The sequence below is a fragment of the Vespa velutina genome, chromosome 3 (genome assembly GCF_912470025.1).
Source record: "Vespa velutina chromosome 3, iVesVel2.1, whole genome shotgun sequence".
Lineage (NCBI taxonomy): Eukaryota > Metazoa > Arthropoda > Insecta > Hymenoptera > Vespidae > Vespa > Vespa velutina.
The window spans coordinates 1,884,152-1,906,704 of record NC_062190.1 but is presented as its reverse complement, the minus strand read 5'-3'; the positions used below and the strand labels follow the sequence as shown (position 1 = coordinate 1,906,704).

Here is a 22,553-nt window from a genome sequence, read left to right as displayed (position 1 = left end):
GTATTAAGTCAATTGAAAAAAAGCCTGCTGGACGTAAATGGCATTTTGCATTATCTCTGATCACTGAGCAAAGTGTGTTGGGTTATAGCGAAGGCCAGCGATTAACCCAACAAAGTAAAAGAATCGAATTTCGTGCGTTATCCGAAATATTGCTCGTTAGTTCGCGATTCGAGGATGGCCACGGAATTATAAGAGTCGACCAACTTTATTTTACGTGCCAGCAGAAAGACGATGGTGTTATAAAATGAAAATAAAAAAAAAAAAAAAAAAAAAAAAAAAAGAAAAAAAAAACAATTTCGCTTATCTAAAGAATCGTATTATGAGATAAATGACGGATAAAAAACAATTTGTACATTCCATAATAAGTTCGTTCGTTCAGTGCAGGTGAGCGGGCGCTTGTAACGTTTGTCAAACGCATGATCGTTAATCCCTTTTTTTGTTCTCTTCTTTTTCTTCTTTTTTTTTTTTTTTTTTTTTTTTTTTTTTTTTTTCTTTTTTCTTTTTGTTCTATTTTTCCAATAATAATAGTAATAATAACAATACAACAAACAAAATGTTAAAGAAATACAACAACAACAAAAATACATGCTACTTTGAAACGTTAAGAATAATATTTGTACGCACGTTATTTTAATTTGAAGCTTCGCTGAAGGGCTCTACCAATTTCACGAGAGGACAAAGCATCGTAAGAAAATGAAATTAAGAAATTTCTTTCCTTTCGGATTGATTAGTCGTCATGGGAGCTGACGATTAGTCAATCATAGGTGTATATGGCCTTTCAAAATTGGTCACCGCCAATCTCCTTAACCCCCCTCACTGACCGACCGATCAATCAGCCAAACAACCAACCAACCAACCAATCAATCAATCATCCAACCAACCAATCTGTGACCTTACATTCGAAGACACGAGATAATGCTGTATTCTAATGACAAAAATGAAACGTTACGCCCACTTGCCATGTTCTAACATTAATTGTGCAGTATTTTCTACACCTGCGGGTATGAATGATGGGCTCGTTTTAAGTATACATTTAAGGGCACATTTATCGGTGAAAAAAAAGAACGTGAAACGTGTTTTGAACTTCGGAAGTTAGATAAATAAAAGAAAAAGAAAAAAAAAAAAAAAAAACAAGTCCTTCGATGGAGGAATCTTTCAGAGTACAAAGAGAGAAGAGAACTCACGTCCTTCTCTGGAAAATGTACTGATTCTTTGGAGGATAGAAAGAAAAAAAAAAAAAAAAAAAAAAAGAGAGAAAGAATGAACCAAAAGCTTTTGCCAGAATCGTTTGATGGAAGGAAACGAACTTTTTGCAAATTCCTAAAATGTTTGTTGTTACAAGGAGAACTGAGGGGGGAAAAAAATGCGTGATAAAGAACTCTTATGTAGTTGAGAAAGGAACGAGAGTTAAATAAAGAAAGAAAAAGAGATAAAGAGAAGAAAGAGAGAAAAAAAAAAAGAACACTTTAGATCTCGTGAAAGAAAAAGCGCTCAACGAAGAAAAGTGCGAAAACGAGCCGGGGAGGGGAGCGGTGGTGGGGAATAAGCAAATGAGAGCGAATTGGCACTTCATATTGAAGAACTCAGGCATATAAAAAAAAAGAGAGAGATTAGTTACCTTCTTTATCCTCCCGAACCCCCTCCATTCCGTATATATATATATATATATATATACAATACATACATATATATATATATATACAAACATATATATATATACCATATGTGTATATACATATATTTCTCAAAAAAAAGATCCAATTTAACATTTTGTTTTAAGACGATCGATGGAAAATAAAAAAGATGATATCGAATAATACATATATATATATATATATATATATATATATATATATGTATATGTATATGTATCAATTATAGTTTTTGTGCGCGTATGATGTATATACCACTCACAATGCTTCACGCTATTATTACAATTTAGGCTAAATATTAAGTAAAGGTATTATCATATACCAAAATTTTTTGCGTAGCTCTATATGAACGAGAAAGAGAGAGAGAGGGAGAGAAAGATAGAGAAAGATAGAGAAATAGAGACAGAAATAGAGAGAAAAAGAGAGAGAGATAAAACAGCAGAAGAAAAAACAGATAGAAAAAAAATTGCACGGTGGTAGGTAGTCATGTGTGCGTATGCGTATGCGTGTGCGTGTGCGTGTGCGTGTATGTGTGCCCGATGCGTGAAAGATAAAATGTGCGTGTAAGTACACAAGTAAAAAAAAAAAAAAAAAAAAAAAAAAGAAATGTTACGTACGTACGTACGTATGTTGTGTTTGTTCGTGTGCGAAAAAAAGAGTTGAGGTACGAGCGTACGGTGTGAATGAATAAAAAGTGAAAAAGAAACAAAAAAAAAGATAGGATGAAATAAAGCATTAGCAGAGGAAGAGAGTGAGAGAGAGAGAGAGAGAGGATCGCTGTCACAGCCGCCGCCGCCGCCAACGCCATCTCCGCCGCGCTCCCCTCCCCCCAGCCACCCCCCCACCCGTACCCTTACCCTGATTTCTTCCAGTGTTACTTATATAGACTCATTGTTGAGCGAAATGAAGAAGAAAAAAAAAATAAACAAGTAATACTGATCAATAATAATAATAATAATAATTAATAATAATAATAATTAATAATAATAATAATTAATAATAATAATTAATGATAATGATAATAATTATTATTTATGTTATATAATTCGTCCTCGATGTTACAGAAAAAGAAATCGTGTTTAATAAAAATTTTATTTCGACAAACGAACATGAATCGTGATCAATCTGAAAAAAAAGGAAAAGAAAAAAAAAAAAAAAGAAAGGAAAAGAGAAAAAAAAAATAATGAATGAATAAATAAAATTAAAAAAAAGGAAAAAAAATAAAAAAAGAAAAAAAAAACACCATCAAGAGTCTATTTAATTTTCAACGAATGTATGATAAAAATTAATCGTTCGAGTTAACTAAAATTTATTGTAACGTAATGACTGTTGCATAAATAACGACATTGAGATATGCATGTATTATATATATATATATATATATATATATATATATATATATATACTATATATACTATATACATATATATATATATATATGTATGTATATGTACACATATGGTATATAATATATATGTTCTTTCATCACTGCCATTCGATTCAGTGAAAAAAAAAAAAAAAAAAAAAACGATATGTGCTTTCCACGTTGTAATATCATCACCGGCACGTTTCTTCGTGAGTTTCTTTATTTAATGAAAAATTTGCGATTATATCATTTTTAATAGTTACCTCTTGCGTACTATGCAACAACAATGGAGGATATTACCGAGCGAGGTTATATATAAATGTTTAATAGATAAAATTATATTTTGTTTGAAATAATTTATAAGAATTGTTTTTCATTTTATTCTGTAGGAGAGGGTAACTAAAAAAAAAAAAACAAAAAAAAAAGAAAAAAAAAAGAAAAGAAAAGAGAAGAAAAAAAAAGGAAAAAGAAAAGAAAAGAGAAGAAAGGTAAATAAAGAGAAAGAAATAAATAAATAAAAAAAAAAAAATATTATACAAAGAAATATGAAAAATGTCCAAAGAAACGATATATTTGTCCTTCATTCATTAGACTGTATATAATATGTTGTTTAGTGTGCGTAGCGGTGCAGTTATATTGCGTTTGTGACCGCGCGTCTTAACGAGAATAAAAAAAAAAAAAAAAAAAAGAAAGGAAAAAAAAAAAGAAAAAAGTATTTGATGTTGCTGTAATAAAATTTGCCCGTAATGATTCAATGACAAAATAATAATTAAGGAATTAAAAGTATACGTCGTCAATATACAAATCGATTGTCATCTTTCCTTTTTTTTTTGTCTTCTTTTTTGTTCTATTTTGTGTTCTTTTTCTTTTTTTTTTTTTTTTTTAATCATTCGAATAAACCATATTTCGTGAAGTTATTTAGGGACGATTATATAGCACAAACATTTTTAACAATGTACATATATGATTGTATTGTATAAATTCGTGAATAGATATCGATTTAGATTATCGATCGATCTTCTTTTAGATATTAGCCAAAGATTCGTTGGATTTATAATACGATAGGGTATAATACGATCGAATTGTTAACTTCTTACTTTTTCGTTTCTTTTGTTTTTTTTTCGTTTGTTTTTTTTTTTTTTTTTTTTTTTTTTAAACAATATTACGAGTGTAATAATTAATCGGACTATTCGTAAGCGTATTTTATAGTACTTTGTACGGTGTATATCTCTTTCACAGATGCTCTTTATACTTTTTTTCCTAGCGACAAATTATATATATATATATATATATATATATGTGTGTGTGTGTGTGTGTGTGTGTGTGTGTGTGTGTGTGTGTGCGTGCGCGGTCAGAAATCACAAGTAAGGAAAAGTGAACGACGGTATTGTGCGTCACGTTCAACGAACACTATCTCTAGATTCTTTAAATTTATAGAAACGAAAAATCGTTTGCACTCGCTATCGTAAAATGATAAAAAATGACGTATATTGTACGTGTATTAAAATCATTGTTTTATCTAGATATCTTATACAATGTTGTAAACAAAGATCGTATAACGAATACAATATCATACAGATCTAAAGATCATTCATTTTTATCTTCCTTCAGAGATATGATTCACCCAGGAATTAATTTCAAAATTATTTCCTTTTTTAATTTTACATCAACGTATAAGCAAAAGTTAAGTATTTTGTTTATCATCTATTAGATATAATATTTCTTCTTATCGTTTTAATGTCAATTTTTATTTGTTCGATATCGAATTTCAATATTACAATTATTTTAAATAAATCACTATTAATCAATATCTTGATCAATATATATATATAAAATGATAAATTTTTTAAATTGCGAATATTACAGATAGCGATCATCGAAAAATTACAATTTCTTGATTCCATCGTTTTATTATTTTAATGTTATTTTTTATTTAACTTTTTATACATAGAGATCGATCAATTGGACTTTGAATACCATCTATCGATAAGCGTGAGTACTTCATCAATATAAGTATACTGTCAATGATAAAGTCAATACTTATATATGTTTTTATGAAAGTTGTATTTAAATCTCGAATACAATTATATTTAGATTAATAAACTGATCTTTGAAAATATTTATATATATATATTTTTTTTTTGAATTCTATGTTTAATATTATTAGATTGAATTTTACAAATATTTTATCTACGATCGGTACTTTTTTATCGACAGTTTCAATGCTCTTTGACATTAAAGTAATATTCAATAGTTGGCGCTGGGTGTATTGATAGTTAAAGTTTTAAATTAAAAATTACTATTTTTCTTATTATCACCGTGTATAAAAATGATAAAATATCATTATAGGATTATATAATACACACACACATATATATATATATATATAGATAAAATTATAGATAAAAAAAAAATCAATTTATATTGTATTATACGTTTGTACGTTTTAGTGTTTTAATGCCATTTAAAAAAAATTGAAAGAAAATCGTAATAGAATTTAAGCTGTAAGTAAAATATATTGAATCTTTTATTTTTGTTTTACTTTTATTATTCCCCTCAAGAAGAGAGGGGAAACGTAAAGAGAAAGTCGAAACGTCGTCGTACGTTTTACGAAATCTTAGAGCAGCTCACGCACGACACGTATAAATCGTTCGATTATACGAACCGTGACATCCTGCATAATAGTGCTTGACTTTCCGAAGATGCGATTGGATTGATTCAAGTGATAAATCGTTCTCCACTTTCCAGATACCCGTGATTTTCCTAAGTAGCGTGTGGCCATTCTGGTCTTTTCCAGTTCAGGAACAAATTTTTCATTGCTTTCGACGAAATGGAAAAAACGAGTTTTGCATAAGCAATGATTTTTCCTCTATATATTCTATTTTATATTTATATACAAAAATTGATTAAAAAATAAGTTAAAAAGAAATAAAAACAACAATAACAACAGCAGCATACTGTTCTCTTTCATATAAATAAATATTAATAAATATTAATAATAATTATACTTTGATTTCATTAATTTATAATAATAATAATAATAATAATAATAATAATAATAATAATAATAATAATAATAATAATCTTTTGTAAAGTTGTTTACTTAACTTTTTTTTCTTCCTGTATTTTTCCTTTTCTTTTTTTAGCAAAACGTTTTAAACGTTCGTCACGTGTAGAATCGCATTAATGTAACACGTAAACCTATCCATGTAAGTACATGTAAGTACGTGTATATGTATACATATTGAAGAAGAAGAAGAAGAAGAAGAGAAGCTAGTGTAAGAGTGCTTTTATCAGTGAGCTGTGATTGGTACTGCCCTATGACCTCTTCCGAGGAATGGCTCCGCCTCTCGTTTACGCATCGACATACACGCATTAAAAGAGAAACGAATTTCCTTGCTCGTAGTAAGTAAGTACGTACGTCTGGATAAATATGTCCTCTGTGTTATTTGTCGCCTTTGAAAATCAACATGGCGGTATATTTTTCTCATGGCCGTAGATACCAATTGTTACAATTGTTATTATGATGAAGATTTTCTTTTTTTTTTTTTTTTTTTTTTTTTTTTTTTTTTTTTTTTTTTCTACAATTGTTACGACAGTTTAGAAATCATAGCTTCAAAGTCATTTTCATCATGAGAAAGAATATTGATAGGATTTATATTACATGTACGATTAGATTTGATATTTTATACGTTTGTAAGTATGTACCTTGATATTTTCGTAACAATTTACTTTTTCACGTTATCGTATAAAAATATGTTTGGACATTAGCATGGATTAATTAATTAATGAGTGTATACACCGGTATATATACACAAAGATGCGTGTAATTTGTGCGTGGGTTGCAAAACGAGCAATTGAAACATAACAAACGCACATTACTCCATCAAGGAACGGAAGGCACGGGTCTCGCTTTTCCGGTTGACTTCTCTTTGATCCTTATGAATCGGACTATACTTATCGGTTATTGTCATTAACCCTTAAATGCATGTGGTCATGAAGTTAAAACATATTGATAAATTTAATGTAATTTAATTAAGTAATGGAAAAGAATATGTGTGTGTGTGACTGTATGTGTGGAATTAATTTTTTTATCAAATTTCATGAAAAAAGTGATTATGATAACGTAATTTTTTTTTTTCCATTACTAATAGTTAATACTATATAATATTATTTTGTTTTTAAATTAATATAAATATTTAAAAATATATATGATTTTTATTAAAAATATTTATATTGACCTTTAAGATTAGGATTATTTCAAAGAAATCAGTTTTAAATGTATGCATTTATATCATATACATATTTAAAATGTTTTACTTTACGAACATAAGAAATCATAAGATTAATTTGAAACATTTTAAATGTATTGATTAAATTTATAGAATTAAAATGTCTGAATTCTTCGATGATTCATTTGTCATTTTTTCTAGATATACGTAATAAGCAACAACAACAACAACAACAACAACAACAACAATAACAACAACAAGGAAAAAAAAAAAAAGAAGAGGAAAGAGATATTTTATTAATCATATCGGAGAACGAAAATTTTCCATGTGAGGTCCATAGGATTTAATTCGATAACGTTTATCTTGTATTTCTTGAAAATCATTTATTTTTAAACAAGATTTTGGCTATTTAGCTAAACGCATTTCTCTTCTCGTAAGATCATACGGTAATTATACTGTTTTTAGGAATCGTTATCTTAGAATGATTAGACTTGATAGTTAAAAAGGCGCTTGTTTACTTGATGTTATGTGATGCAATACTGGGTCATACGATGCCGTCGCGTCGCTTCGAGAATGTGCTGCGCATGCATTCGACTGACCGACCGATAAACGACGTTCCTGTAAGTTACATTTTTTCTTTTCTCCGTTTTTCTTTTTCTTTTTTTTTTTTTTAACAATACCAATCACTCGATAAGTTTACATCCTTGTATTAATCAGAATCAAAGTCAATCTTAATCTTATACAATCAATTAAATTCGTCCCAATGATTTCTCAATTTCAGAAAAAATATGTCTAAAGGAAAATCATTATTTATTTGGGAAATCATTTTAAAAGAATACAAATTAATTTATATTACTGATCTAAGGCATGATTTCACGTCATTCTATTCTTTATAAAAACAAAACAAAACAAAACAAAGTGAAACAATAAAAAGGAAGGAAAAATTGATTTCAATCAGTTTCAATGTAGGTATCATTACTCTCTACTGTACTAAAATATAAAAATGATTCTTATAGACAGATATCAAATTTATAATTAATGAACAATCCTTTCATTTCTTCCTTTCATATTCTTTTTTTTTTCACAAAAAAAAGATATATATATATATATATATATATATATATATATATGTATATATATTATATATATAAAATAATTCAATACTTAAAGATAACATAGAATTATAATCATTGTTTATACTTTACATAAAACATGTCAATTGAAGGAAAACAACGAGATAGATACTTACACACGTACTTACTTACTTACTTACTTACTTACTTACTTTCTTACTTACATAATATCTCCGAACTTCTTTTTCCAAGATGGACCGATCGGAAAAGCGAGAATCGTCAAAAGAGAAGGGGAATTCATTCATCGTACGGAAATTCATTGACTCGTGGCCTCGATCGGTCCTGATCGAGAGTAGCTATAGATTCCAGGAAACTCTTTATCTCTCTCTCTCTCTCTCCTCTCTTCTCTCTCTGTTTCTCTATCCTCAGCCTCTCTCTCTCTCTCTCTCTCTCTCTCTATCTATCTATCTATCTGTCTGTTTCTTTCGTAGTATCAAATAAGTAGCTATGCTCTTGCGTGTTCACTCTGTCGACACGAGCGAGAGCGTTAAAGTTGAAAATTATTATTATCGGTAGAAGCGACGAAGGAGAGTCTTGTGTGTGCGAAGGACCGAGATATAATAAGGTCAGACGGCGAGGTTATCGGTACCAAACCGGGGTGACCGTATCTTCTTCGAGCGAGGGAAACGATAAAACGGAATATATATCGAAGAGGCATGCTCTGTACTTCGCGCTGGAGTTGCTCCAAATCTCGATCACGATCCGTAGAAGTCATTTGAAAGAGAGAGAGAGAGAGAGAGAGAGAGAGAGAGAGAGAGAGAGAGAGAGAGAGAGAGAGAGAGAGAGGCACGGGATAGTCTTTAACGATTCATCTTTCTTTTCGTTAAAGAAGAAGAAGAAGAAGAAGAAGGAGGAGAAGGAGGAGGAGGAGGAGGAGGAGGAGGAGAAGAAGAAACAGAAACGTGTACGTATGGGTTCTCGCGAAAGGAACGATTAATTTCGATTGAACCGGATGCACTCTCTCTTTCTCTTTCTCTCTCTCCCTCTCTCTCTCTCTCTTTCTCTATCTATCTCTGAATGAGAAGCACGAGTCGTGGCTGTCACCGTGGTCTTAAGTGCGCTTTGTTTACAGGATGGAGAAAAGAAGGACGATTTTGGAAAGGAGCCAAGCCGATGCACGATCTCGAATGAAAGACAGAAGCCGCCCTCTCTCTCTCTCTCTCTCTATCTCTCTCTATCTATCTATCTATCTTTCTTCCTTTCTTTTTCTATCTATCTATCTATCTTCTTCTTTTTCTACGTTAGTCTCACTCCATCCACTCCATCCACTCCTTCCATTCTACGTGCCAACTTAGATTTATCGAAATTCTAAGCATCCAGCATCGAACACGGGTGACGACTACCGGTGATCCTTTTTAAGGCCGATAGGAGCCACCGTTTTTGCTTTTCCATGCATGCTCGCCGCACACCGAGGCCCGTCCCCGTCGTGATTTATCCGCGATTTATGTATGCACCCGAATAGAAAGAGAAAGAAGGGGAGAGAGAGAGAGAGAAAGCGAGAGAGAGAGAGAGAGAGCAGGAAGAGAGAGAAAGAGAGAAAGATCGTGAGAGTAACCCTCGACCAAAAGCGAATACGTCGAGGAATATTTCGTGATCCTCGCCTTCAAAGCCGAACACGAAATAAATTCTCCTTATTGTTATTGTCGTAGTTTTAATCTTAGTTGTAGTTATCTCGTTTCATTTAAAATTATTCTTCTTATTATTGTTTTTTCTCTTTTTCTTTTTTTCCTTTTTTTTTTTTTTTTTTTTTTTACGATAATCAATATCTCTCGACAATTTGCTTGATCTTAGAAAATTATCATATCTCTCTCTCTCTCTCTCTCTCTCTCTCTCTTTCTTTTTTCTTTTTCTTTCCCTGTTGCTTACTTGATGAAAAGTAGGATTACGAAGGGATCGAGGAGGACTTGTGATAATGTTCAACGATCGGTTCTATCGATCGAATCCCTTGGTTTAAAGAGAGAACGGTATAGGATAAGATAGGGTCGGTAAATCAAAGGGAATCGCCCAAAGCAATTTCATTTGGAGTCAAGGTCATCGATCGTTTCGTCTCTCTCTCTCTCTCTCTCTCTCACTCTGCTTCTCCTTCTTTCTCTTCATCTTGAACACTTCCCATCAGCCGTTCGCCATCTTGGAAACCAAAGAGACCGACCTTTTAAGACTACGCGCCATCTTTCTTTCTTTCTTTCTTTCTTTTTTTTTCTAATTCTTTTCTCTTTTTCTTTTTCTTTCTTTCCCTTTCTTTTCGAATACTTTGGCTTCTATCTCTGTCTTATGTTTCTCTCTCTCTCTCTCTCTCTCTTTTTCTCTCTCTTTCTCTCTCTCATTCTCTTTTTCTTTCTCGAGAAGCATTCCTGCACGAGCGTATTTCAATATAAACAATTGGCGAGCGAATTTTCCCCGACGCGAGCGGCAGTGATTTCTGGCCGACGTGATGGCGATGCCTCTGTCTGCGATCGCGACCCCATGTACCCTCGTAAAGTTACTCCTTTCGAGTTTCTTCCTCTCTAAAAGAGACTGATCTTTTGTTTTCTTTTTCTTTTCCTTTTTTTTATTTTTTATTTTTTTTTATTTTTTGTCTCTTTTACATCCATCTACTTTATCTCGGTCTACTACTCTCTCTCTTTCTCTCTGTCTGTCTGTCTCTGTCTGTCTCTGTCACTGTCTCATCTACTTTTCACTTTCTTTTCATTTCAAAGCTACTCACCAGTTCGAAGAAAGTTTCGGTCTCTCGAAACGCGAATAGAATTTCATCTTCTTGAAAAATAAAACCACCTTGGTCCTTTTACTTGAACGTACGCATGTAAGTATATACCTAAAATTCCTATGTCTATCATTCAGTGACGATTGACAGATCTTCGATATAATATATGTTTATTCTTTGCGATTTTTTCATATATATATATTTCTTTATATATTCGTATTTATATATTTATACTTTTTTTTATGTATATATATATATATGCATATATATATATATATATATATATATATATATATATATATATATATATATATATTAAGTATGTACACGTTTTATACAAAAATTCTTTACGCTTCTTTATACATTAACTATGTATAGAATGTAACTGTATGTGTCGCATTTGTATGTATATATGTGTGTGTGTGTGTGTTCATTTGTGTGTTCATGTTCATGCATATATTTCTCATGTATGTTTCTTTCTCTCTTTCTCTCTCACTCTCATTCTCTCTCTCTCTCTCTCTCTCTCTCTCTCTCTCTCTCTCTGTATTTTCGTTCATGCGATCCAGACGGCAATCAAGATCATTTGCACTTACGTAAGATATAATTATAATACACTTTTTTTTTTTTGAGTTTCACATTTGCGAGCAAAGCGTCTTCGTATTTTGGCGAATGTCTCGAGAGAGATCCCTACGTACTTACTTACATATTTATTTCGGCATTCAAAATCGAATTTTATAAACAGGCCCGTGTCCTCGTCGTCTGTTAGTTGATCGTCACATTATAACACATTTCTAATACACATTTATATTTATCACTTAACATTATAAATGATATTTAAGTACTCGAAAGTAACAGTAAGTCGCGTTATCTACGGGATAGAATAATAAAGTATATAAATGTATATATGCGCGTGCAATTATATATGTGTTATATATGTATGTATACGTGTGTATATGTATATGTATGGGCGCACGCGCGCACGCGTGTGTATATGTTAGTATGTGCCTATCGTTCTCTTGTAAAGTAAGTAAAAAATGGATAGACGAAAACTTTTTTCCTATAATACCTAACGTCGCGACTTTTTTTGTGCACGTCGAATTTCTCTCGAGACAAAAACGCCGTCCGTTGAAAAAAAAAAAAGAAAAAAGAAAAAAGAAAAAAAAAAAAGAATTGATTCTTTTTGTTCCTTCTATTTTTTTTCTCTTATCCCTTGTTATTTTTGTTCCGTCTCTTTCTACCTTTTCATCATCTTCTTCTTCTTCTTCTTCTTCTTCTTCTTCTTCTTCTTCTTCGTTGTCGTCATCACGTTCTTCTAGAAACGACCGGTCTCCTTAAAAATATTAGAAATTATCCCATATACCCCCTAGGTGCTCGATTAACTAACTAGCTCGACAATTGCCACATTTACTATTTTTAAACGTAGTAATCAAATATTTTTTTTTTTTTTCTTAATATCATTAGACAACCCTATACAACGCGATGATTTCTTTCTTTCGGATATATTGTACAATATTTATAAAATAGAAAAAAGCACCGTCTCAAAAAAGTTCGATTTCAATTTTGACGTACATATATATATATATATATATATATATATATATATATATCACATTATTTTATAATGTTTATCTATCTGTTTTTTTTCTCTTTTAACGCACCACTTACACACACACATACACACACACTTTTTCTCTCCCTTTGTCTCACTCACACACAAATATTCGCTCGTACGCAAAGCTCGAGTAAACATTTTCTCTTTCTTGTTTTTCACTTTCTCTCTCTCTCTCTCTCTCTTTCTCTTTCTCTCTTTCTCTGTCTCTCTCTCTCTTTTCTCTTTCTGGCTCCGATAATAACGTATCGATGACTTATCAAAAAAAAAACGCAGAGCTATGACGAGCGATTTCAAATATTCTTGAATTAAAAATATATTTCCATGCATCTCGTCGCGTTTTTGCTCTTGGACGCTTCGAACATTTCTATCTATTTCTCGTTGAATATCACTCTCTTTCTCTTTCTCTCTTTCTCTCTTTCTCTCTCTCTCTCTCTCTTTCTTTCTTTCTTTCTTTCCTTTTTTTATTAGATATTTGCTGATCACCGGGTACGTTGATTTATCTAAAAAAACAAAAGCGTTTACAGCCGACGAGGCAATGGTTCAAAGAATGTTTAAATATCGAGAGCAACAAGTTCGATTGTTAAATAAAAACAAGAACAGTGAAAAGAAAAAGGAAGAAAAAAAAAAAAAAAAGAAAAAAAAATACTAAACACCCGAATGTTTTTATTTGACTTCATTACGTGAGAAGAACCGTCGTCATGGCGGATATCGCGATGGCACTTAACATGTGCTCGTTCGTTAATTAAATTCACTATTTTCTTTCCCTCTCTCTAACAAAGCTCCAGTAAACATTTTCTCTTTCTTGTTTTTCACTCGCACTCTCACACTCTCTTTCTCTCTCTTTCTCTCTCTCTCTCTCTCTCTCTCTCTCTCTCTTTCTTATCTCATTAACTTAAGTAAAATCTCCCAAAACGTACAAATACCATATTTACAATCATCGTATGTTCGTTGGGTCGCTTAGATTGTTTTTGTGATGTTTAAAAAAAAAACAAAAAAAAAAAAAAAGAAAAGAAAAAATAAAAAGAAAGGAAGAAAGAAAAAAATAAAGTAAGAAAAAAAAAATTCCAACCTATATCGTTTACGTTCTTAATTATTAAATAAATCATAAGATCGAAGATAATTAAAATCGTTTAATAATTAATTCTTATCGTGCTACGTCGCGTTACATCACCTGATGATTGCATCTTGTTTATCTCTTGCGTTTTAACACTTAATAACAAAATTAAAATATATTTCGTCATCCTCGCTACATATATACATATATATATATATATATATAAATGTATATATATATATATATATATATGTATGTATATGTATATGTATTTATATATATATATATATATATAAACAATTTACAAAAAATTTATAATTTATATTTATTACAATGTACTAAAAAAACATTGGTACGCAGTTTAACAATTTTTCCACATATCTTCACAATATCCAGTAACTTACAATTTTTATTCAAACGCAATTTTTATCATAACCCTCTCAAAGGATAACGATCGAGTAATATCAAATGAAATGAGTAAAATAGCAACGGGGAGATAAGAAAAACGAGTATTTACGTGGGTTGTTATTAACGGAAATAAATTAATTCCAAAAGAAAAACGAAATGGTAAATATATAAGGACAACGCAAAAGAAGGAAGCTCTGTGTGCAGATAAGAACATAATAAAGAAGGAGAAAAAAGGAGAAAGAAAAGAGAGAAAGAGAGAGAGAGAGAGAGAGAGAGATCCCAAAGATCTGATAATAAGATGAAAATTTCAATGGAATGAAAATGATTCAAATGAAATAAAAAAGATTACTCCTTGTAGGACTACACTTTTCGAATAACAAAATTTTCTAGTAGAATAATATATATATATATATAGAGATAGAGAGAGGAAGAGAGAAAGAGAGAGATTTCGTAGAACACGTCAAGGCGAAGGATGACTAAGGTTCCTGGCATGACTCGACCTAACGGCGAGTACTCGACGCGAAGATCGATTCCTCGAGATAACACCGCGAAAAGATCTTTTCTCTAGCGCGCTGCGCTTTCTTAACTCTGCCGTTGCTCGATTATAAATGCTAATTTATGATTTCCTCGCGTCACCTCTTTCTCTCTTTCTCCTTCTCTCTTTATCTCTCTCTCTCTCTCTCTCTCTCTCTTTCTCTCTCTCTCTCTATCTTTCTCTCTATCTTTCTCTCTCCTCTTTAATTCTATGATATACACCGTACAGTCATACGTATCACGGCCAGGCTTGACTTTTATCCCTCTCTCATTCTCTTCTTAACTCGATCATTTTAAAATGTGTGTATATATGTATGTGTCTATGTGTCCGTGCGTGCGTGCGTGTATGTATGTGTGTGTGAGAGAGAGAGAGAAGGAGAAAGAGAGTGTTAACGGTGTTCTTGGATGTTGTTGGGCCACTAACTTGGCGCCTCTGATTTTCTTCTCCGACAACGTCTTCATTACATCTTCCTTTCCTCTTCTTTTACACCGATGTCTTCCTCTTCTTCTTCTTCTTCTTCTTCTTCTTTTTCTTTTTTCTTCCTTCTTTCTTCTTCTTCTTCTTTCTCTTCATTCTTCTTCGACTTCCATCAGCTGCAACTTTCGTCCTCTTGCGTTTCTATTTTGACGACGATGCTGAATAATGTCAACCCACGATCGAATAAATCTCGTTGATGATCTCAAAGAAATTCGAAGGATTCGATTTCCTCCTCGTTGATCGCCGAGTTAAGTGTCGAGGTAAGATGGCGACGATGATGATGATATTATGCGGAAGCTAGCTGCCGCCAAACAGAGTGTCACATCGGGGACATGTAAGGCCAATTGAAGCTGCTACCACTGAGCAACATATCTCTGATGAGTGTCTCGATCGGCGTTTTACCAACCAAACGGACAAAGAACAGTTGCTCGATCACCTGTGAGGATACAGTCCTCAACGACGGTAATCGTAACAAGAGTTTGCCGAACCTCGTTGGTTGGTTCGGATATTGGGTCCTACAGTACTCCTCAAGGGCACACTGTGATTTCTCTTGAAGGGATTCGATATGAGCGACATCGGAGAGTCCGCAGGCATCTGTAGAGAACAACAGAAAGAAAAAGAAATGATTAAGTTAACGAGCGATTTTGTAAAATTTATTTTTATTTTTGTTTTTATTTATTTTTTTTTTTTTTTTTGAGTAGTCGAAAAATTTTGGCTCAATTTCAAAATGATTCAATCGAACAAATTGATCCTATTGAAAGTTTTTCCGAAAAATAAAAAGACAAAGATATGTATTATATATAAAAGATAAAGGTATATATTATAATAATTGACAATACTTGAAGAATAATTATTGATCAATAATAAGATAATAATTAGAATGATTAAACATATATATATATATATAAATATATATATATATATATATATATATATATATATATATATATATACTATACTTCAGTATATAAATATATGCAAGTAGATATCCATATATAAGTATGTATATATAATATGTATATATGTGTATATATATATATATATATATATATATATATATATATATGTGTGTGTGTATGTGTGTATAGATGTATAATTATATATATTAATAATAAAATATATATTATATATAATCTTATTAAAAATACTTATTATAATTATATAATTTTTTCTAAATTATACGTCTGGGTTGGTTCTCATTGAGAATGTAGATATAGAAACTAAGCTATGATTCGATAAAGGAAACGAGGACGGACGGCTACAAGATAGAAGCGAGAGAAAGAGAGAGCTAGAGAGAGAGAGAGAGAGAGAGAGAGAGAGAGAGAGAGAGAGAGAGAGAAAGAGAGAGGGAGGGAGAAAGAGAATCTCCGGCACAGCACGGGGGTAGTATTTCAAGGGCCTCATGGGGTTGCCGCGAAAGCTGCCCTCGGGCCACCAGACACGCAGTCAAATGAGACTCGGATGTTGGAATGCGAGCCAACTAGCGAAGAGGAGAGGAAAGAGCGAGCAAGCAGGAGAAAGAGAGAGAGAGAGAGAGAGAGAAAGAGAGAGAAAGAGAGAGAGAGAGAGAGAGAGAGAAAGTCTCTCACGCTGCCCGTGCAAATGTCAGACTAATCACGTGGGGTGTCCTCTTGTTTCAACGTGGCGCTCCTCGGGAAACGCGCGAGCGCGATAATCCGCACTATTGTTTTGCTGCGCTGAAAATTCATCTTCTCTTTCAGCAGCATAACGTTTCGCTCTTATACCTACACGTCCTCGTCCTTTCTATGTCTATCCTGATCTCTTTTTCTCTCTCTCTCCCTCCCTCTCTCTCTCTCTCTCTCTCTCTCTCTCTCTCTCTCTCTTCATCGTACGTGAGTGCTGGTTTTTCAAAAAAGAGAAACCGCTCGTCATAGAAGAAAAGTAAAAACGTTCGTTTCGTTTCATGATTCTTCTACTGTCTCTCTCTCTCTCTCTCTCTCTCTCTCTCTTTCTCGATTTACTTCTTCCCCCTTGCTGCGTTACCGGTAGTTTTCTGATTATATATAGTCAAGCTAGATAAAGCTCTACAAGCTCGTTAGCGCGTATTCTCGTTTTGATGTATTTAAATGTATCGAATTATGTATTGTAGTAAGTCTGAAATATCGAATTATTTGTTATGAATTGTTATCGTCGTTTTAACATGACGCGGTTAATGACCTCATCTTATTATGGATTAACATTATTTTATTCGTTATGAAGTATTAATTAAAGAACTTGTTAAATTTTTATACTTTAAGATATGATACTGTAGACATACACATATATACACACACACGCACACACGTACGCACGCATACATACATATATATATATATATATATATATATATATATATATATACATATGTAAGAAAAAATACTATGTACGAATGTATATTTTTGCGTACGTAAAAAAATTTTGAATTAAATTAAATCCGATAAGAAATATTAAGTTACATTTCTTAAGTGTCTCAAAACGAATAGATATTTATCCTATCTTTATAGTTTCAATGACAATAGATTTGACTTTCAAGAAGGTCGCAATTGAAAATGATCATCATTGATTACGCCTCGCGTGAAATATAACATAAAGTTGTATCAGTTGATTGAGTTAGATGAAATATGATCGGTAAATTTTGGTAAAAGAAAAAAAGAAAAAACAAAAACAGAGAAAAAAGAAAGAAAAGTAATAGAGGAACGTTCTAAGAGCTCCCCCTTTTTTTCTCCTTTTTTTTTTTTTTTTTTTGGTAACATTACGAATTCGTTGAGGCTAAAAGCGCGTTTCGTCTCTTCCCATTTCATTATCGCAACTCCAAGAGTGTTTCCGTGAAATGAGAGAGAGTGAGTGTGTGTCTATGTGTCTATGTGTGTGTGTGTGTGTGTATGTGAGAGAGAGAGAGAGAGAGAGAGAGAGAGACCTACTGTCGAAGAACACGAGGAGAGACGAGAAATCGTTTTATCGAGGAAGACCACGATGGTACAATACGCGTGGAAAATCAGGGGAGCGGCCAATATGTGTAAATCGGCCTTACTGGGTAGTTTAGTCATCGTACGACATATACGTATACACGTATAGATATATATATATATATAGAGAGAGAGAGAGACATGCGCATACAGATACATACACATACTAAGAGATAGGACCGAGGGTGGAGAGCTTTTTGCGGTCCCGATGGAACAAAACGTCATTTCGCGTTACCGCCCCGTAATGCCTCTAGTCTCCTCTACCACTCACATATACATATATATTTTTGTATGTATGTGTGCGTGCATATATATTTATGTGTGTGTGTGTGCGGTAGGACCGACCGCGTACACAGAAGCTATAGGCGGATTCCTTTGTGGCGGCCACGTGCGCGTAATGGGCCATTACGCGTACGTATGGAAATAATGCGATTTGCATTTCGAAACGAAGCGTTCTATGCATCCTTCGTGTGCGGAAACCAGAATCTTCATCTTTTCTTCCTTTTTCTTTTTTTCCTTTTTTTCTTCCTCTTCTTCTTCCTCTTTTTCTTCTTCTTCTTCTTCTTCTTCTTCTTCTTCTTCTTTCTCTTCTTGCTGCAACTCCTCTTATTTGTTATTTTCTACATTAAATGCGACGATCTTGCTTTATTATTATTAATTAACTGATATTAATGTGAATACAATATATCGAAGCATTATCTAATTAATCATTTTCATTCAGTTATCTTTTCGTTCGTATGTCTTTTTTTCTTTATCCTTTTGTATTTGCCACATCATTTACATTCTTACGAGTTTAAATATATATTACTCGTTAATGTAATAATACAATGAACATAAAAATCTCGATGGAATTTTAACGCATCTCTCATGCTTCATTGGTACGTTTGAAAAAGCGCAAAAATGACCTCGACAAATCTGAATAATACGAAGGAGAACGTGTAATAGGATGAGACAATCGTAGAAATATTGGTAATAAAGTCAATCGGGAATTCTTTATAGAGTTTACTAACCATCGTCGTCATTGTCGTTTTGTTCTCTTCAATTATGAAGAGGAGAAGAAAGACGCCATTTTTATGATCGCAGACATCATAGCGTACGAGCAATGAAATCACCGTTAGGATCGAAGAAGGATGACGAGGGAGGGGGGGGGGAGCGGCGGAATGGGTGGGGGGTAGGGGGTAGGAGGGTGAAAGAGCAAAAAATAAAGAGAGAAAAAGATAGATAGATAGATAGATAGATAGAGAGAAACAGAGAATGACGATAATGATAATGATGATGACGATGACAATGATGATGACGATGATGGTGCCATGTTCAATTTAGGCGTCGAGGCGAGTCGATGTATTTGTTTCGTTCGCGATCGACGAGTAGTTCAATTAAAGGAGACCGCAAGGAATCCGCCAACGCGCGACCAATAAACAAACCGTCGGATTGGCCTATCCGATGTCGTCAGCGCCAATTCACCGCATCAATTCGAATAATGCCGTTGAGTGGCGTCTCATTCTCCCTCTACTTTTATATCCAGCTCTTCTTCTTTTTCTCTTCTCTTCCTTACTATTCCTTTTTCTTACGTACGTACGTACTTACTTACTTACTTACTTACTTACTTACTTACTTACTTATATACATACATATACTTCTCTCTTTATTCACTCTTCTCATTTGCCGCTTGCACGCGTTAAATGCTAAATGCCCTGGCGCCTTGTTGACCGAGCACCATCGTAAATTAACCAATCTTAAACCTCTGGGCGCTCTATACTCTTCCTCCTTCTTGTTCTTCATTCCTCGGAGTGTTCTTCTTTCATTCGGATTTTTATTTTGTGTGTGTGTGTGTGTGTGTGTGCGCGCGTTATTTTTTTTCATTTTTTTATTACTTTTTCTTTTTTTTTTATATCTATAACCACCTACGTGATTTATTCCCTTTTATTTTATTTCAATTGAAAATTTCGAAAGCTTTCGAAACGTCACAGTATTATTAATGATATTCTCGAAATGAGGATCGTAAATTACTCATTAATAGACGTATTCTTTTTCGTGAAAATTATTTTTTATTACGAAATTCATGAAAATCGTAAATTAACCAATCTTAAATCTCTGGGCGTTCAATACTCTTCCTCATTCTTGTTCTTCATTCCTCGGAGTGTTCTTCTTTCATTCGGATTTTTATTTTGGGTGTGTGTGTGTGTGTATGTATGTATGTATGTATGCGCGTGTGTTATTGTTTTTTTTAATTTTTTTTTATTATTTACTTTTTATTTGTTATTTTTTTGTTTTGTTTTTGTTTTTTTATATATATATATATATATATATATATATATATATATATATAACCACCTACGTGATTTATTCCCTTTTATTTTATTTCAATTGAAAATTTCGAAAGCTTTCGAAACGTCACAGTATTATTAATGATATTCTCGAAATGAGGATCGTAAATTATTCATTAATAGAGATATTCTTTTTTGTGAAAATTATTTTTTATTACGAAATTCAATGAGAATCGTTTTGGCGCAACGTTTGATTAAAATCATTTTTATCTGAAGTTTTACGTAAATCATTTTCTTTTTTGTGTTTTAGTAATTTTCTCGAAGGATTAAAAAAAAGAAAAAAAAATATCGATTTATATCGAAAGATACCCAAGTATTTCAACGGCGTTCGACGTTTTCTATGGATTTTGAATTCTCTATTTCTCTCTGTCTCTCTCTTTCTCTCTTTCTTTCTGTCTTTGCTTTCCCGGTTAATTACGTACGTTCTTGCTGTAGGAGTTATTTACGTTGATAGGAAGATAACGGTATCGAATGGCGCTTCTTCGAACGTTTCCACGGCCGATATATACAGCGACTCGTTCGTTCGCTTTCTGCGTCGTTCGAGAACTCCTATCGAGCTTGTCACCCTTAACGAACTCGACGATCCCGATTACTTTGAGATTTCTCGCACGCGATTTATATCGATTGCTTGTGCGAGTCGAGGGACTTTAAACGAATTCTACGAGTCTACGATCTTCCTTAGAAAATAGCGATAAATAAAAAAATATGAAAGTTACGAGCCGTAATCAGTGGATTGTAAATCTAAACGTTTTCTTTTGAATTTTTAGAAAGTAGATAAAATGTTATCGCACAGCGTAAAGATCATATATCGTGTTTCGTATTATATTGAAAATAGATATTTCTTTGGTATTAGATAAATCGATATTTTAATCGTTTATTTAAACTATCAAAATACAACTATAACCATATAAATGAATATATGTATATCTGTGTAATTAAATAATATCTTGTATAATTGAATAATTGTTACATTAATTATTTCAACATATAAATAATATATAAGAAAGATTTTTAAGAATAACATAATATCTGATAAAAGATTAAGTATCAAATTTTCATTTTCATTTTTTGTCAATTTTGATTAAGTATCAAAATTTTATCCTTTATCCTATCTATATAATAATTTCGTTAATTTTACTTTTCCCATATTAAGCTTTCAAATGACATTAAAATTATCGTCAATTATTTTTCAATATTTTTTTTCTGCGAACAAACGTCATAAAAAAGAAGTAAAAAAGAATAAAACGAAGGAGACGAACAAAAAAAAAAAAAAAAAAAAAGAAAGAAAAAAAAAAGAGAAAAAGGAAAAGAAAATAGAAGAAGAAGAAAAAGACGAAGAAGGAAGAAGACAAATCTTCGACCTTAATATCACGACGACGAAACCTTCGATCTTCCATCTCCGACACGATAATCCGAAAGAATATGTACATCCTACTTGTAATCTCTCTGATTTGGAAGGGGGTTTAAAAGGGGGGAATGGTGGGATAGCAGTCAGAAAGTCGTCGTTTCAGCAGAAGCTTCCTAAGAAAGCCAAGACGAGGATGAGAAAGAACTCGACAATGCAAAAGACGGTAAGACTCTATAGAAACGTCGTGTACGTACGTAAAACTTCTCTGCGGCTCGATTTGCGATTTCCTTCGCAGATACATACATACTAGATGTACACAGATATCTAACATACAAAGACATAAAGAGGGAGAGAGAGAGAGAGAGAGAGAGAGAGAGAAATAGAAGGGGTAGTAATATATAGGTACCTATATGTAAAAGAGAAAGAGAAACGAAAATCGCAAGACGGTGTCGGTGAAATCACGAAGTGGGAATCTCTACCGAGAAGAAGGTGTCCGCGTCTCTCCTTCTTTCAATGTATGCACGCGTACAAATAAGGCGTCCGGAGGAGACAAATGACGCGGAGAGGGATCAGCGTGGCCCGACACAAAGCATCCCCTGAGCACCCTTCCCGAGTCGGAGGTGACGTCACTGACAATGGAAGGTCGAGCTGTGATTAAAGATCGAGAGACTCCGTAAAAACTCCTTGAAAAGTGCCGTAGAGGTGGTGGAGGAGGATGACTACGATAGAGAAAGAGAGACAG

The 22,553-nt window shown here is 32.8% G+C and overlaps 1 protein-coding gene and 1 long non-coding RNA gene across 5 annotated transcripts in view; one reads left to right on the top strand and one right to left on the bottom strand.

Moving 5' to 3' along the window:
• Positions 1-6,106: 6,106 nt before the first annotated feature.
• Positions 6,107-8,291, top strand: LOC124948166. Of its 3 annotated transcripts, none has more exons than XR_007100614.1 (4): positions 6,107-6,427; positions 7,452-7,577; positions 7,716-7,870; positions 8,032-8,291. It is a non-coding gene; the product is annotated as an uncharacterized LOC124948166 (long non-coding RNA). The 3 variants fall into 3 exon arrangements; XR_007100613.1 differs by having other exon boundaries at positions 6,107-6,494; XR_007100612.1 differs by having other exon boundaries at positions 6,110-6,714.
• Positions 8,292-11,491: 3,200 nt separating this feature from the next.
• The window catches only part of LOC124948007 (COUP transcription factor 2), a 125,451-nt gene continuing 114,389 nt past the window's right edge, over positions 11,492-22,553 (bottom strand). For both annotated transcript variants that reach the window (XM_047490998.1, XM_047490999.1), the window contains exon 4: positions 11,492-15,764. In XM_047490998.1, coding sequence (XP_047346954.1) covers positions 15,490-15,764 — 275 coding nt within the window. In that variant the 3' untranslated portion in view covers positions 11,492-15,489. The remainder of the gene's footprint in view (positions 15,765-22,553) is intronic.